The sequence below is a fragment of the Uloborus diversus genome, chromosome 3 (genome assembly GCF_026930045.1).
Source record: "Uloborus diversus isolate 005 chromosome 3, Udiv.v.3.1, whole genome shotgun sequence".
NCBI classification, from domain to species: domain Eukaryota; kingdom Metazoa; phylum Arthropoda; class Arachnida; order Araneae; family Uloboridae; genus Uloborus; species Uloborus diversus.
Genome location: NC_072733.1, coordinates 185,974,967 through 185,989,477, shown reverse-complemented (window position 1 = coordinate 185,989,477; position 14,511 = coordinate 185,974,967). Strand labels below are relative to the sequence as shown.

At 30.9% G+C, this 14,511-nt stretch overlaps 1 protein-coding gene across 3 annotated transcripts in view; it reads left to right on the top strand.

The window, feature by feature from the left end:
• The window catches only part of LOC129218547 (DNA damage-regulated autophagy modulator protein 1-like), a gene marked incomplete at its 3' end in the record, with an annotated part of 71,926 nt that extends 57,803 nt beyond the window's left edge, over positions 1 to 14,123 (top strand). For all 3 annotated transcript variants that reach the window (XM_054852848.1, XM_054852850.1, XM_054852849.1), the window contains 4 exon segments: positions 1,862 to 2,027; positions 4,034 to 4,101; positions 9,314 to 9,492; positions 13,952 to 14,123. In XM_054852848.1, the coding sequence (XP_054708823.1) occupies positions 1,862 to 2,027; positions 4,034 to 4,101; positions 9,314 to 9,492; positions 13,952 to 14,123 (585 nt within the window).
• Between the last annotated feature and the right edge of the window lie 388 nt (positions 14,124 to 14,511).

Sequence of the window (14,511 nt, the reverse complement as noted above, 5' to 3'; positions counted from 1 at the left end):
TTAAAATGAATGGATCCGTTCGTTCACCTAAAAAATGAACGACTGTTCTTTTGAACGGTGAGCAATTTGGAATATAGTTTTGATACAGTTGTGATAATTTGTGTGTGTTTTTTTTCTTTACATTAATCTTCAAGTTTTTAACCCTCAATCAATCTCAAATTTCCTTTCTATCAGTGAAGTAGGGGAATGTGAGGCAAAGTAAAATGGTCAAGATGACTTAGTTTTTTCAAAATTAATCGGAAATTTGTTTTTAAAATTACAGTACATAAAGAAAGAAACTGTATTTTATAATAAAACTTGCGTTGAAACAGTAGTATTTTTAATTTTTGGCAGTAAATTTGGGTCTCCAAAAAAAAGTGGAAAATTTTCACCTCATTTTTTCATGAGGCAAAGTGAAAAATGAAATATTTTTCTAACGAAATATTTTCTATTCAATTATGAAACATATTTTTGATCAAAGTAATCAGTAAATGATAAGTTGAATGAATAAATGGAAATATAATGAAACAATAAACGAATAATTCAATTAATATACATAGAAAAAAGAGAGCAAGTAAAATAATGAATGAATAAGAAAATTAGTGAATGAATGAATAAATAAGTGAATTACTAGATGAAGGAATGTAAATGAACTAATTAATAAATGAAGACATAAGTGATTTATATTAAATAATTGAGTGAGTAAATGAAATAAACTATTTCACTTTGCCCCATCCACTTTACCCGGTATGTACTTCATTAATTGTACAATTTATTTAAAGTACAAATAAGCTTACTATTAACAAACGAAATTAACACTACATTGAATATTAGGAGGTCTCAATTAATATTTAAAATGTTAATCACAAGGACGTCATCATTTTATAGTAACATAAATTTTTTTTGACTTACAACAAAATATTACAATTTGAGTATCAATTTTTTAAAATTACCTGTACAGCAAAATATTTTAGTCTTCGGCAGTGTTTTTTTCGTGACTGGAATAGACTACATAGGGTACTTACATAGTTAAAATAATACCAGATAGGTGGAGCTAAAAGCAGAGTAAATATTTCACCATTTCATTTTGCCCCGCTATATCACTTTGCCCCATGTTCCCCTACAGCAGATTCATTTCGAACCATTCTACCTTTGGCTATATTCATCATTTTTCTTTAACCATTGCAATACATTTGCAATTTTCCAATGTATCCATTAGTAGTGCTTTGTGTAACTTGTGTAAACTACTAAAAAAATGTTTGGATTTTTTACTTCCTGTCACACACACCCGCTAAAATCCTTCTCGCGCTTTCTGTTTTGCCGAAATAATTTCCAAAAATACCTTTTATCACTTTTCTGGTGATCCTTTTGTCTCCGATAACATCCCTATTAACTACCATTTATGGTTGTTTCGGGGTCAAAAAAGGTCAGTTTCGGCAACTTTTTTGTTTTATTTTCACCTTTAAACAAATTACACTTGAAGATATATTTCCAGTTAGAATTAAACAATACTTCACGTAATACTCATTTTTCCATCAAAGAATATTACTGATCTAACGAAGTATTTCGAATGTAGGTGAATATGTCAAGCAGAGAGATCACCTGCAACTTTTTTAAATGAGCGAATTCGTTGAAATGAAAGAGTTGAATGAACGGATCAGAAGAATGAACGATCCTCTGATGAACGGATCATTAAAAAGAACGACATTGCCCACCTCCTAATTTGTATATTATTCAAAAGCGTTTTTTTTTCTTGTTTATTTTTCTTTCAGTTTTCTTTCTTTTTTTTTTTTTCTTTCATAAAATACTCATTTTACTTGAAATATTTTTTTTATGAATTGGTGCATGAGTTATAACTTTTCCCCCTTTGTTTTTAATTTAGTGGGACTAGTTTCATGTGCATGTTGGAACTCTCATGCATCATTTGGCTTCCAAAAATGTGGCTTTCTTATGATCTTATTGATGATCTTTGTTGGTGGAGGTCTGCTTTTTCCATATCTTACTGTTTTGATTAGAAGTCTAATGCCAGGTTTCCTACCATTTATCAGGTAAGTAAAAAACTTTTGAGTTATTCATGTCATGAATAACTAATATGTACATTAATTTTTTTTAAATAGTAGAAATGCTGAAAATTTTTTAAAAGTTTTATGTTATCATACTATGTGTAACTTTTTTTTTAGTAACCTTCATAATCTTTGAATGATTATTATTAGATGTTTGAATGAATTAGTTTATAATGCACTGAGTTACATTTATTGGCACAGTCAAAATTCATTTAACCTTTTTAAATTTTCATAATGAGTGCATGTTTTATTTTTCCTGAAGCATCTGATAGTTTTTTTTTTTTCATACTAGCTGCGTCGCCCAGCATTGCACGGTCTATCTCGAAAGTAAAATTTTGTGTCTAGTGGCATGTATTTTTAAAAAAAAAGGTGGCAAATTTTGCATCAATGTATTGAAAAGAGCAAGTTTATGATTAAAAATTTAAAATTAGACCTCTTAGGCTCTATTAAAAATTCCAAAACTCACCCAATGTGAGTTCATGAACATCAAAAGACCTCTGTGCTAAATTTGACAAAGATCTGTCAAAAACTGGATTTATGTGAGAAACATTCATACACACTGATTATATGTATATACAGGGTTCACGCTAAGATGCAGGATTACCTAATTCCCACAACTTTTTCTCTCCCACTCAATTCAAATTCTTTTGTGGACTGTTCTTCTGATCACCATTAGCAGACATCTGTTAAAAGAATTTTTCAAAATATGATTAGAAGAAATTTCTCTTCTCCAATTTTTCTTTTTTTCATATTTATTGTAAGAAGATGGCTAAAATGAATAGAATAGCTTACAATTATTTTCCAATGACACAGGGGTGCTCACAGGGGGAATTATGGCGCATGTTGCGTCATCTAAATTTTCTGATTGTGTTATTGTTCATTTTTAGTTTACGTATATTTTTTATATTTAATCTTAGTAGATACATTGTAGCAATGTTTTTAGCTATAATTTAAATGCATGTGTGAGTGTTATTCATATTTTTTAGCTATTGTATATCGATTTTTATCTATTATTCAGATTATCCGCAGTTTGCGCTTATCCGCAGTTACCATACCACAATATTCCGTGAATAATCAGGAGTTTACTGTATTTATTCTTATATACTTGTAGGCTACTAAAAATACATTTTGACATAGGCAACTCAATTTTGACCAGTTTATCATCGCATCTGTATCTTATGTGTGTGTATAAATATGTATCTATCTTACATAGCTGAAAACCAGTTAGTAGTAAAAGGTTGAAATTTTATAAATACAGCTCCTACATTGTCAAATAGTGAACCTCCCTTTTTGATTGCTATTAGATGTTCCAAAAGGGTAGTTTCCTTGTTCCTTGTGACAAATGAATGTTCATTTCTTGTCATTTCTGGTATCATGGTTTTACCTCTATGGCATCTCTTAATCTATCTCTTGTAATTGATGAATAAAATTATCCCTCTTGGTGTGTATTTGCCCACCCCAAACTCAACACTTTTTTATTACGTTACAAAATACATACCTTTTTTATTTTATTTTAATTAAGGACATGTGTTTAATGTGTGAAGAAATACAGCAAAGCAAATATTTAGTGTAGTATATATGCTGGAAAAAATTATCAATCTAAATTTAATGACTGCATATTTTACAGAAAATGACTTTATGTTATAACATGTTCTGCCTAGTTCCTCAGCTTATTGTGAATAACTTTAAACTTTGTCTGTAATTATATTCTAAGTGATTATGCAATTTGAAGAACATTAATCTTATATTTATTAGTAAAAATTACTAATAAGGTTAAACTTTTGATAAATTGTTAATCAAAGCTCAATAGATCATTTTGAGAGAAATTATTTTATGGTGATATGTATCTGGATTTAGAAAAAAAATTAAGTAGCATGTTTTGCTTGGGTAAAAATGATGTTGATGTGCAAGGTGCTATATGTGTGTATATTGTGATAGGTTGCTTATTTTTAATAATATTTTCTAATTTTCTTTCAAAACTTTGCTTATAGCCAAGCTGGCGGCCTTCCTCCTTCCAGTGGGATTTTTTCTATCTTCATGAATGTTGCATCATTTTTTGGTAATTATTATTAACCTTTAAGTGTTTTATTTTGTTTGAGCACATATCCTATCATAAACTTCTTCTAGTGAATTATTTGTTTAGACCTGGTGCTCTCTCTTTCTGGAATATCTAGCTATTGGCGGCATTACTGCTTGAAATGAAAAAACTGGGTTTTGTTTCCTTGATTTTTCAGAAATTATACTAATGAGATAAAATTAAATTTAATTTTAAAACTTCTGCTTTTATTCTCTAGACTGTCAAGAGCCAATAATTGTGTGCATTTTAATGTATAGCTTTTATTATTTTTTTTTTCAACTTGAAATAGGGGGAAAAAATATTTTTGAAAATTGCAATGAGTGCAAAAGTGCTTTTTTTTTTTACTTTTTTTTAAAAATGTAATCAGTTTTATAGAATTACCGTAGCTAGTTGGCTATAGGAGTAAGTAGGCGATAGGCCACTCATTTAAGGAAGTTGCTTGCCCCTGACTTTGAGAAATTAACGTATTTTCATGTGTATTGGGTTGATTTTTGTTGTTTTTTGACGTATCAAGTTCATACTACTTTTTACGAAGAAAATCTTTCATTCTTTTGTAAAACATTAAGCTTTTTTCTTTCCTCGATCAGTCATATTTCAGTGTGTTCTGCAAAATCATATCTAATCCTTTCTTTTGAAATTGAAGCTTTAAGGCAAGGTGTTAAGTAAACGCCATCTCTTTCGTTTATTTAATTTTTTTTCTAAACTTGTATAGGGCAAGCATTAATAAACAATATTTGTCCTTTTTTCTTTGTGAACCAATTTTCAAATTCAAGAACTACAATTTGGTGTGTCTGTCTTGCTCAAGGTCCAAAGATTGTGAACCAGATACTGATAACTGTTTGGTTTTTACTTTTTTAAGTAACTCTTGGCTTCAATTTCTGGTTTCCAACCATATGTGCCCTTAATATTACACAGCCCTTCACACCTTGTTTTGTTTTCCACTAAAGTGTTTTCTATTATGTATACAAAATTTATTGTGGTAAGTAATGGAGGGAGGGGAGATTTTTGTTCCCACTAAAGATAATTTCTAGTTTGTCATCTATCTTTGTGTTCCTATTTTTTAGTTTTTACCACCAATATCATCCATATTTTTATTTTCCCTGGATATAACTATAACCACATTCATAGTTCTCCCCTTGGATTTTTCAAGCTATGCTCTGTCATACTAGAGTTCTTTTGAAAATTTATGACCTTCCTCAATTATGATAGCCCAGAGACTGAGGCATGGGTTTTATTTTTTTTCTAATTGTTCAAATTCACTTTAAAACTTCCTTAACATTTTCATAAAACATATTTTAAGTGTCAAACATGCCATAATAAATAAAAACACTCACAAAGTACAGATAAAGAGGAATGCTATAAAGCTATAAATACTGTACTATAGCTAGAGATAAGGCAGAGTTGAGAGTAATACAAACAGCTCAGTTACAGCATCCCGAGATTACAGTTTTGCTCTTATTTTGAGCTTATTAGTCTGGAATTACCATGACTGAGCTGCAGGCAAACAACCTTATATAAGTGTGGAATATATCTTAACACTGTGTGTGTGTGGCATTTTGAATTTACATTTATTTCCAAAACTTTTTATATTTTATCGTTTGTAGTAGCCCCCTTTCACGTTCTTGATTTCTTCCACTCAAACTTAATTCCATTGTGTCCGAGTTTGTTCCCATCACTTGTAAAAACATTTATTATTAAATTTATCAAAGTTTATCTAAATTTGTTGAAGGTTTTAGAAAATGAAGATTTATAGTCAGTCACTAGAATACAGAAATTGGGGAATTCTAATACTGTAATACAGTAGTTAGTGCTCAACATACGACCTGCAAAACTAATCCATGGCGACCCACTGCTACTTTCAAAGTCGGAAATCAAATACAATGTTCTAGAATTTCTAAACCTATTAATTTATATACGTTTGGAAATGAGTAAACAAGTACATTTGAATCGGAAGATTTATTCACTTCCGAATGTTTTTTTTTTTTTTATATTGGGTGTAGAAACATGAATTTACTAAATGTGGCTTTACTTTAAAGATTCAAAATACTGTCACGTTATGTGGTTGATTAAATGCACTGTTGACACTAAAAGGCAATTTTTGAAGCAAATTTATTGAAACTTCGTAATGACTCATTCAACCTTATCACATAATTATATCATCCTGCCTGGTTATAAAAAAAATATTGCATTTAAGCATTATTATATTCCATACTCTATTTTTACTTTATTTTAATTTACATGATGAAGACCAATAAGAATAGTTTACATGCAATATATCAAGGGGTGCCTATCAGGGCAAAGACCCCCAAGAGCAAGAGCGCCCCCAAAATAAAAAAAATCAATTCCCCCTTCTCTAGAAAGTTTGATGCCGCACTCTGCACCATGACACCCTCACTCCCATCCTCCGATGGGTCATTCTTCAAAAAACTTTAACTTTCTGTCACACGGCTTTTACAGTAAAAACTTGAAGGAACAATTCATTTAACAATGATTTTTGATTTCATCAAAAATATATCTATTTAAACCTACCAACAATTTTTTAATAATAATTTTTATTTTAGTATATTTTTAACAAGCTTTTATTAGCTTCACATGTATGTTTGTGAGTAACTCTCCTTTGGGCTAAGAGCTAGTGGCATATTACTGTTAGTACATTCCACCACTTTATGAGTGTTTGTGGCCGAGTGGTCTAAGGCCTGGGTCTTAGCTGACGTCCACCTCCGGGAATCATTGGGCGTGCATTCTAATCCCATCTGCACCGAAATTAAATTTATAATCTTGCAACTCAATTTTCGCGCACCTTTTGTGATCGGATTCTTTTAAAATTTGGAATGCAACTTCAGACCCAATGACAATGCAATGTTCTATAATCAAATTAATTTATTAACAATAAGGTATTAGTTTATTCTAATTAACACGCTTTTATTAGCTTAACTTGTATGTTTGTGGATCCAACTTTCCTTTGGACAAAAAGCCAGTGGCTTATTAGAATTACTTACAACGTACAAACCAGAGCTGTGGAGTGTAACAATGTTTTCACATGAATTTACCAGAAAGCATTCAAAATGTCTGATGCAAATAATACAATAGAATACTAAGATAAATTCCATTATAAAAATAATAGTTTAAAAAACTAAAAAAACACACTTTAGTAGCAAAATGAACTAAAAAGTTAAAAATAATCTTTGGATGACAGGTATATAAAGTAATTAACCAAACACTTAATTTTACTGTAATAAAAAAAAAAAAAAAACGTGAGGGCTGCCTATTAACATTTTTGCATGGATAACAAGTAGAAGAAATTTAAGACAACTGATAAGAACCCCCCATGCTTTTTTTTATTACAGTAAAATTTAGTGTTTGGTCAATTACTTTATATACTTGTCATCCAAAGATTATTTTTAACTTTTTAGTTCACTTTGCTACTAAAGTGTGTTTTTTTTTTTAGTTTTTTAAACTATTTTATTGGTTTACAACATGTGAAGTCCCACCTCCGTGGCATGTCACACACCTGGTGTAATTGTTTATGTTGCTTGATAACGTGTTTAATTGAAAGTATGTACTTATTTATCATTCCTTTCACAAGTGTCTCAAACAATAATTGTTTAAGTATATTTAATTTTTTAATATTGTGTTTTAGTAGGACAAGGATTCATGTCACACAATAAATTATCACCTCCGTTACCTAAACACAAAATGTGATTCCTCATTAACATATGGCAGTAATGACATCAAATTTTATTTTCCATGATAAAAGGGAGCTTGCTTGTTTATTTTTAGCCATAGTTGAAATTCTGATTTCCATGAACTTGAATTTCAGGAATGTAAATTAATGCAAAAAAAAAAAAAAGTGAACAGGTTTTTGTATGTTTAACATGTGTAGCAATAAAGAAAAAAAATTCCCTGAAAAATGTATCTATTAGGCATATATTAATGGAAAATTCCTCACTTCTGAATCTCGCCTCCGTGACAGATCTTATCAATGTCATTATTTCTGATGTGAAATTAAATGATGGAGGGATGGATAGCTGATTGTTTGCATAATTAACAAAATTACTACTTTGATATTTAATTGTCCTTGATTTTTATATATTTAAAAGTTTTTTTTTCTTTTTTTTTATTTCCCTGAACAAGGCATTTTTTATTTTTTTTTAATTTATGAGTAAAATAATTGAAACTTAGTTGGGGCATTGTTTATGGTTACTTCTGGTAGGTAACACTTTCACGTAAGCTTGAAAAAAAAAAAAAAAGTTTCGAAATTGAAAAATATTTTTGTTCAAAAGTTGTTTTCTGGAGAATGACCCAGATGAACTCCTGACATACCATACAGCCTGGTTATCATATCCAAAAATATTATGTGTGTGTGTTGGTAAAATGCATGTAGCTCTGCCTTAGCCTTGGCTTAGGGGAGGTAACTTACTGCTTAGAATAGTTTCGTTTTTTAGGCGTACTCTGATATTTTTTTCAATCACAAGTAAATGATTCACTAGTGGCATTCATAGCAAGTTTTGCTAATGCTCATTTCCAAAAATTGGCAAGTTTGAAAAAAAAATAGTAGTATTCTCTTCATGTAACAAGGTCATGAAAATATTTTTTGTCTTAGAAAAGTTATGGAATTTTGTCATCCAGATAGATTAATGAACCTTAAGTTTCATCCTTGTTATGGACTAATCAGTTTCAAATGGCAAGTTGAGCCTCACCATTGCCTGCAGACTCTCGCTGGCAATTAATTTCAGCTACCAGTTTGAAGATAATCTCAGGTTCAATGAGAGGGCATCTGTCTCCAACTCAGTTATTAACTTTACCAGACTGATGTGTATATATCACCGATAAAACAAGTCTGGGTGTCATTACCAGGCTGTCGGTATATGCTTTCTGGTTTAGGTCACTGCACGACAAGAACAGAGGGCCCTCGGAGAGTGTCGGTATATGCATGTAGTTCTGCCTCAGCCCTGACATCTTACAGCTTATTAAAAATGCAATACCAAACCATTTGCTTCCAAAAAGTATCCATACTATGAAGTTCATATTAATAGAGCATTAATAACTTCTGTTAGCTTAAATTTTCACAGTATTTTTTTCTCTGGCATTTTTAAATATTGTAGTCAATGATTAAGATATTGTATTTAATATTTTTATTCAATTATTATAAATATTCAATATCACAGTTTAACATCTTAGTTTTTGTTTGCAGGTATAGTTGCATTTTTTGTCTTATATGAAACCATTAATCACAGAAACACCAAAGACCTAAAACTGATCAGAGTTTGTAATAAGATTGGCTTGGTCGTTATTGCCATTAGTTGTTTAGGCCTTGTTGTGACTGTTGCAAATCCTGTTGGTTATACTGATGTTCCTAATAAATTTGAGTGGGTGAGTGATTTAAGCTTTGGGTATTTTTATTTGTCTTGTAGTTGTTCTGTTATCCCCTTGAATTTTGACTTTAAGTACCTTATGGTTTTTTCTCATCTTAGAAACAAACCCTAAAAATGTATCAATCGAAGTAAAATGTTTCGTTCAATGGAAAAAATGATCTATACACAAGAATAACATCAAACTACAGACTGACGCATAAACATTTTTGAACAATCCCAACAGCATGTCATCTAGAAAAATGCATTATATGCAAAAGTTAAACATTATTATGCTTTGCAAGCAGCGTCCAATTTCTGCTAAAAAAGTATTTCTTGCGCTCAGAAATCATTAATGTATAAAATCGGACTACAGTAAGTGCTTCAAATTGATCTACAATTTTTTAACCTTTACTTTACAAATTTTCATTTGATTTATGTGCTGTAGATATTAATCATCATAGAAATAATTTAAAAACATGATGTATGAGCATTTCTAAGTCCCATAGTGTACACAAAATAAAGCTGCTTGTAACTATTAAAATTCTTGTTCATGAAATAATTCATTCAAGGAACGTGATGTCATACTTGCCAACTCTACTGTTTTTAAGGGGAGACTCCCGTTTTTTGCTTCCATTATTTATATTTTATTTTAATTATATATTGATTTTTTTTTTCGGATTTTAGTAATTAAATTTTTGTAGCTACCTTTTTGGTAGAGACAGGGGAATGTACGAAACTTTAAGCAAATTCCCTCCTTGTTTTTTGGTTTTTCCTTTGCAGTATATTTTTCTTGCTGCTACCAATTAGCTTACATCTGTGAAAAATCCACATTACACTTTAAATTTAATATTCATGTTATTTAAAAAACATAATTTAATACTGTTGCGAAGATATGTCGCTGGTGAATCGCCTATATGCCTCTAGTGGAATCTCCTGTTTTTCTTTCTTTGAAGGTTGGCAAGTATGTGATGTATTCAATTGCTGTCACAGAAATAGCTTTTCATATAATCATTATGAAAGAAAATCAAATGCTATGAGATTTTGGGTTGGCCCTATCTCCTACCTCCAAAAAGATTCTTAAAGAATTTAATTAAAATTAATTTCAAAAAATTTATTTGATTTTTGGTTTGGAGATTAATGTATGAAGATACAATTATTTCCTTTAGTGTAATTAGAATTTTGACCATTGTCAAGTGTCTGTTGATGCGAAGAACATTTAAGTCCGCGTATGGCTCAAGTGGGACAATAATGGCATATCTCAAAAAACAGCATTGGAGAAAACCAAGGTTTTTGGTAATGCTACTTTTAACTGATTTCTCTAATATTACAATATATGCCAAGCATTCATGATGTCCTGTTTACTTGTTAATTTTTGTAGTTTAAATTAATATTGCAGAGTTAAAATTAGAAAAACTTTTCTTCTAAGTTGTGAAATTTCAATAATTTGCCGCTATTGATTATATACACCATGATCCAGTTATGTAAACTAGCTTTGTTCCAGTATTGTGGCAAGAAGAGCATTGAATTTGGATTTTAATCCAATAATTCTTATATCTTTCTGAATTTTTGAGGTATGCTACTATTGTTGCTGGTGAAGGATGTGTTTCAACCAATCTTTTCTGCCAAAATCAAATGTGACCATCAATGTTTAGTGTCATTATGTAAACAATAATGCTTCAAACCTGTTTTAACTTGCACATGTAGTTGTGATACTTTTCAAAATTATCTGCTTATCTGAATGCACCCAATATGACACTATTTTCAGAAAACTTTTACTTGTCTGCTAGTCAGTTGAACTTCATTACCCCAGTGGCAGAAAGTTTTGTAGCCGTCTGCGACAAGCTTTTAGAACTTCATAATCTGTCTGCAAAATTTCGAGTGTGGTTTCAATAAAAAAATAAACAAATGTTTTTTTTTAAATTTTATTTGAAATAATGCAGGATGTCCCCCCCCCTCTAAAGATGATGGCACACCTCCCTAAATTCTATGAAACAACTCCCCTCTCAAGAAACGAGACCCCCACCCAAATCTGAGACCAAAATCTTTCTCAAATTACCTCCCCCCTCCCTCCACCTAAAAGTTTTAACAGTACAATCTGATGACCCCCAAGCCCCCTATCCTGGGTGGGCACCTGACATTTGCAAACATGTGTTAGCTGTTGAACAGGGGTCTGTCCAGGATTTTTCACAGGGTCCATTTTTTTTGTGAAAAATCAGTTCATTCTGTGAAAAATAAAATAATTTTGTGTGTGGGGGGGGGGGGGGGGAGATTGTAAAATGAAATTTCAAAGTGGGTGTTTTTGTGATATTTTTTTCTTTTTTCTATTGATAATATCTTTCTTGAAAGTTTTCAGAAGAGGGGGGGGAGCGAGCTTAGCGGCATCACTCTCTGGGAGATGGAAATCCCTTCAGTATATTAATACCTATGCACTATTCTACATTACATTAAATTATGCTATAAATGTTAATTGGAAATTTTATACGCACATATTTTAAATAATTGAAACAAAAAATTAAAATTCAAGCAGTGGTTGAGCATTGAACTCTTGAAAATCGCAGAATTTCGTTTAAAACTTCTAAATTTAATGATTTCAATAAAAATAAAAAGAAAATTTATTTGTTTACCTCTTAACAAAGTGTACTAAACATCAAAAATTCGAAAAATCTGATTCTCTAAGCAGATGCAAAGAGATCGAAATTCTCAAAGTGAATGCTCCAAAGTATAAAAATGGCTTATAAAAGGCTTAATTTTTTTTTAGAATTGCATTTTAGAAGCCTGTGATAAAAATATCAATATCTATGGACAGAGTTGCAGCAAAACTAAAATTAAATTCAGCATTTAAATCTTTGACTCATAAACAAAAACGTTCTCATATCAGATGCAATCAGATTGCCTTTCTCAAAATGAAAGCATTAAAAGAAAAAAATCATAAATAAAAAAGTTTATTAAAGTAAAATAATTTTAGAATTACCATTGAACAGGTCTGCATGATGAATATTATTAATATTACTGACACATTCACAGAAAATTGGGAGTCGTGAAAAAAAAAAGGATGAGTAAAGGTTTATGATGATAATTTTAAAGCTGGTAACCCTATTTGAAGTGACATTTCAATTTGCTGATAAATGATATTTTTTTTTTTTTTTGTTTAAGTCATTAGCTGGAAGAAAAAGCCCTTACACTCCATTTTCAGCACTGCAGAGAACTTTATATTAACACCACTGCTAACAATATGATAAAACAAACAAGCAAAATTATTCACTATTTAGTTATTTATCGCTTGCATCACAGAAGTGTGCTAGCAATTTTTTTTCCATACACAGAAATAGGCATTATTTTGATTTCAGATTTGCTTTTTCAGTAAACAATTTGAAAAAGATCATTTTGTTTTGGTTTATAGGTGCGACTGGAGGCGGGAACAAGGGGATCACAGCGCAAACAAGGATTACTCCGCTAACAAGGATCACATGTGCAATCACTCTCTCCCCGCATCAGCAGTTCATGCAAATAAATGTCATCAGTTGCAGACAGCTTTTTTTCCCCCCTCTGCGACTTTTTTTTTTTGCGGACAACTTTTATTTTTTCAGCGCGGACAAAAGTGTCCTCGATAGGGTTTCGTTGTCCGCGAGGATGTTGCCGTGTCACGGTGTTCCTGCCACTGGGTTTATTACTAAATATTTAACTGCACTCGCACAAGTTAACAATTATTTTAAGATAATAAATAAGCTGAATTTATAGTGCTGCTTTTGAAAAAATCCCTCAGAGAATTACCACAAAATATTTTGTAGATATTGTTGATCAAATGAGTTTTGTTGAAATTTAGTTTTTCAAAAAGAAAAAAGATAATGAAGGCTGCAGTCACTAATGGCAACGTAGTCTACTTCTATTCAAAATAGTAAGGGTCTTTTTTTTCTTCTTTTGACAGTCATTTAGACATGTGGCTTCTAACTGTCCTATTTTCCAGCTGTTTTTAATTTATTCTTTATTTGAAGCCATGAAAACATATTTACTTGGCCTTAAAACTACTAATCAAAATACAGGGTGATCCAAGAGTCAGTAAACTTTTTAAGGCCTTATAATTGTTTAACTATTTACAATAAAAGGATGCAGTTCGCACATGGATGTTCAGAAACGCGAGGAACTTCTGTTTATAACATAGTACAACTGTCATTTGTGTGCCAGGGTGTTTGAAACTGATTTTGTATGAATTTGATGCCCTGAATTCAAAGGTGACATTAGTTTTTACCTAGAAACTCAAATTTTTAAGATATAACATTTTTTGTAAAATGTATGTGACATGGTTTATAGATTACATAAAATTTCTTAGATTTTTTTCTAGGAATTCAATTTCTGAAATAGAGTTGAAACCCTGTTTTATTTTTCACAAAAATAAGAATTAAAAAAATGCTTATTTCTCAAAATGGGGATTCAAAACAAAACTATTGATCTTTCATTTGAAGAGTTTTTCTTTGTTTTAGGTAGTAGCAGTTCTCTATCAGCATGGAATCGGAGCTATCATGATACTTGTGGGAGCTGCTGTGTTTCAGTACATTTTGACTGCTATCTGGTGGTTTCTTCCTGACACAACAAAATTTGAAAAATATCTTAAACTGTCCTTTGGTGTTGTGTATTTTTTGTTTTTTCTTATCAGTATCCTTTTTCATTTTAAAATAATTTGTTTCTCTACATGCTTCATAATGTGTTTTTAAAATGAGTCGTTTAATTAACTTTGTTCCTAAAATAATTGTTGTCATGAATTTATGGTATAACTATATTTATGGGACAATGTTCAAGTTAATATCATTTTTGATTTCACTCTTTTTTTTTTTAGTCACCTTGTTGCAGCCTTACATTTTGTACGTTATAATATAGTGAAGTCACGAAAATCAGAGTCTCAAAAGTCCGAGTTTCCGCTTAGTTTGAGTCACCAAAAAGTTCGTTTATTTTTCCTCACTAGTACGAATGATTTTTTTTTTCTTCTGTACAGACCAGTGGTCTCAGTGTTTACGCTCGTTTCAAGCACCCTCTTCTTCACTTT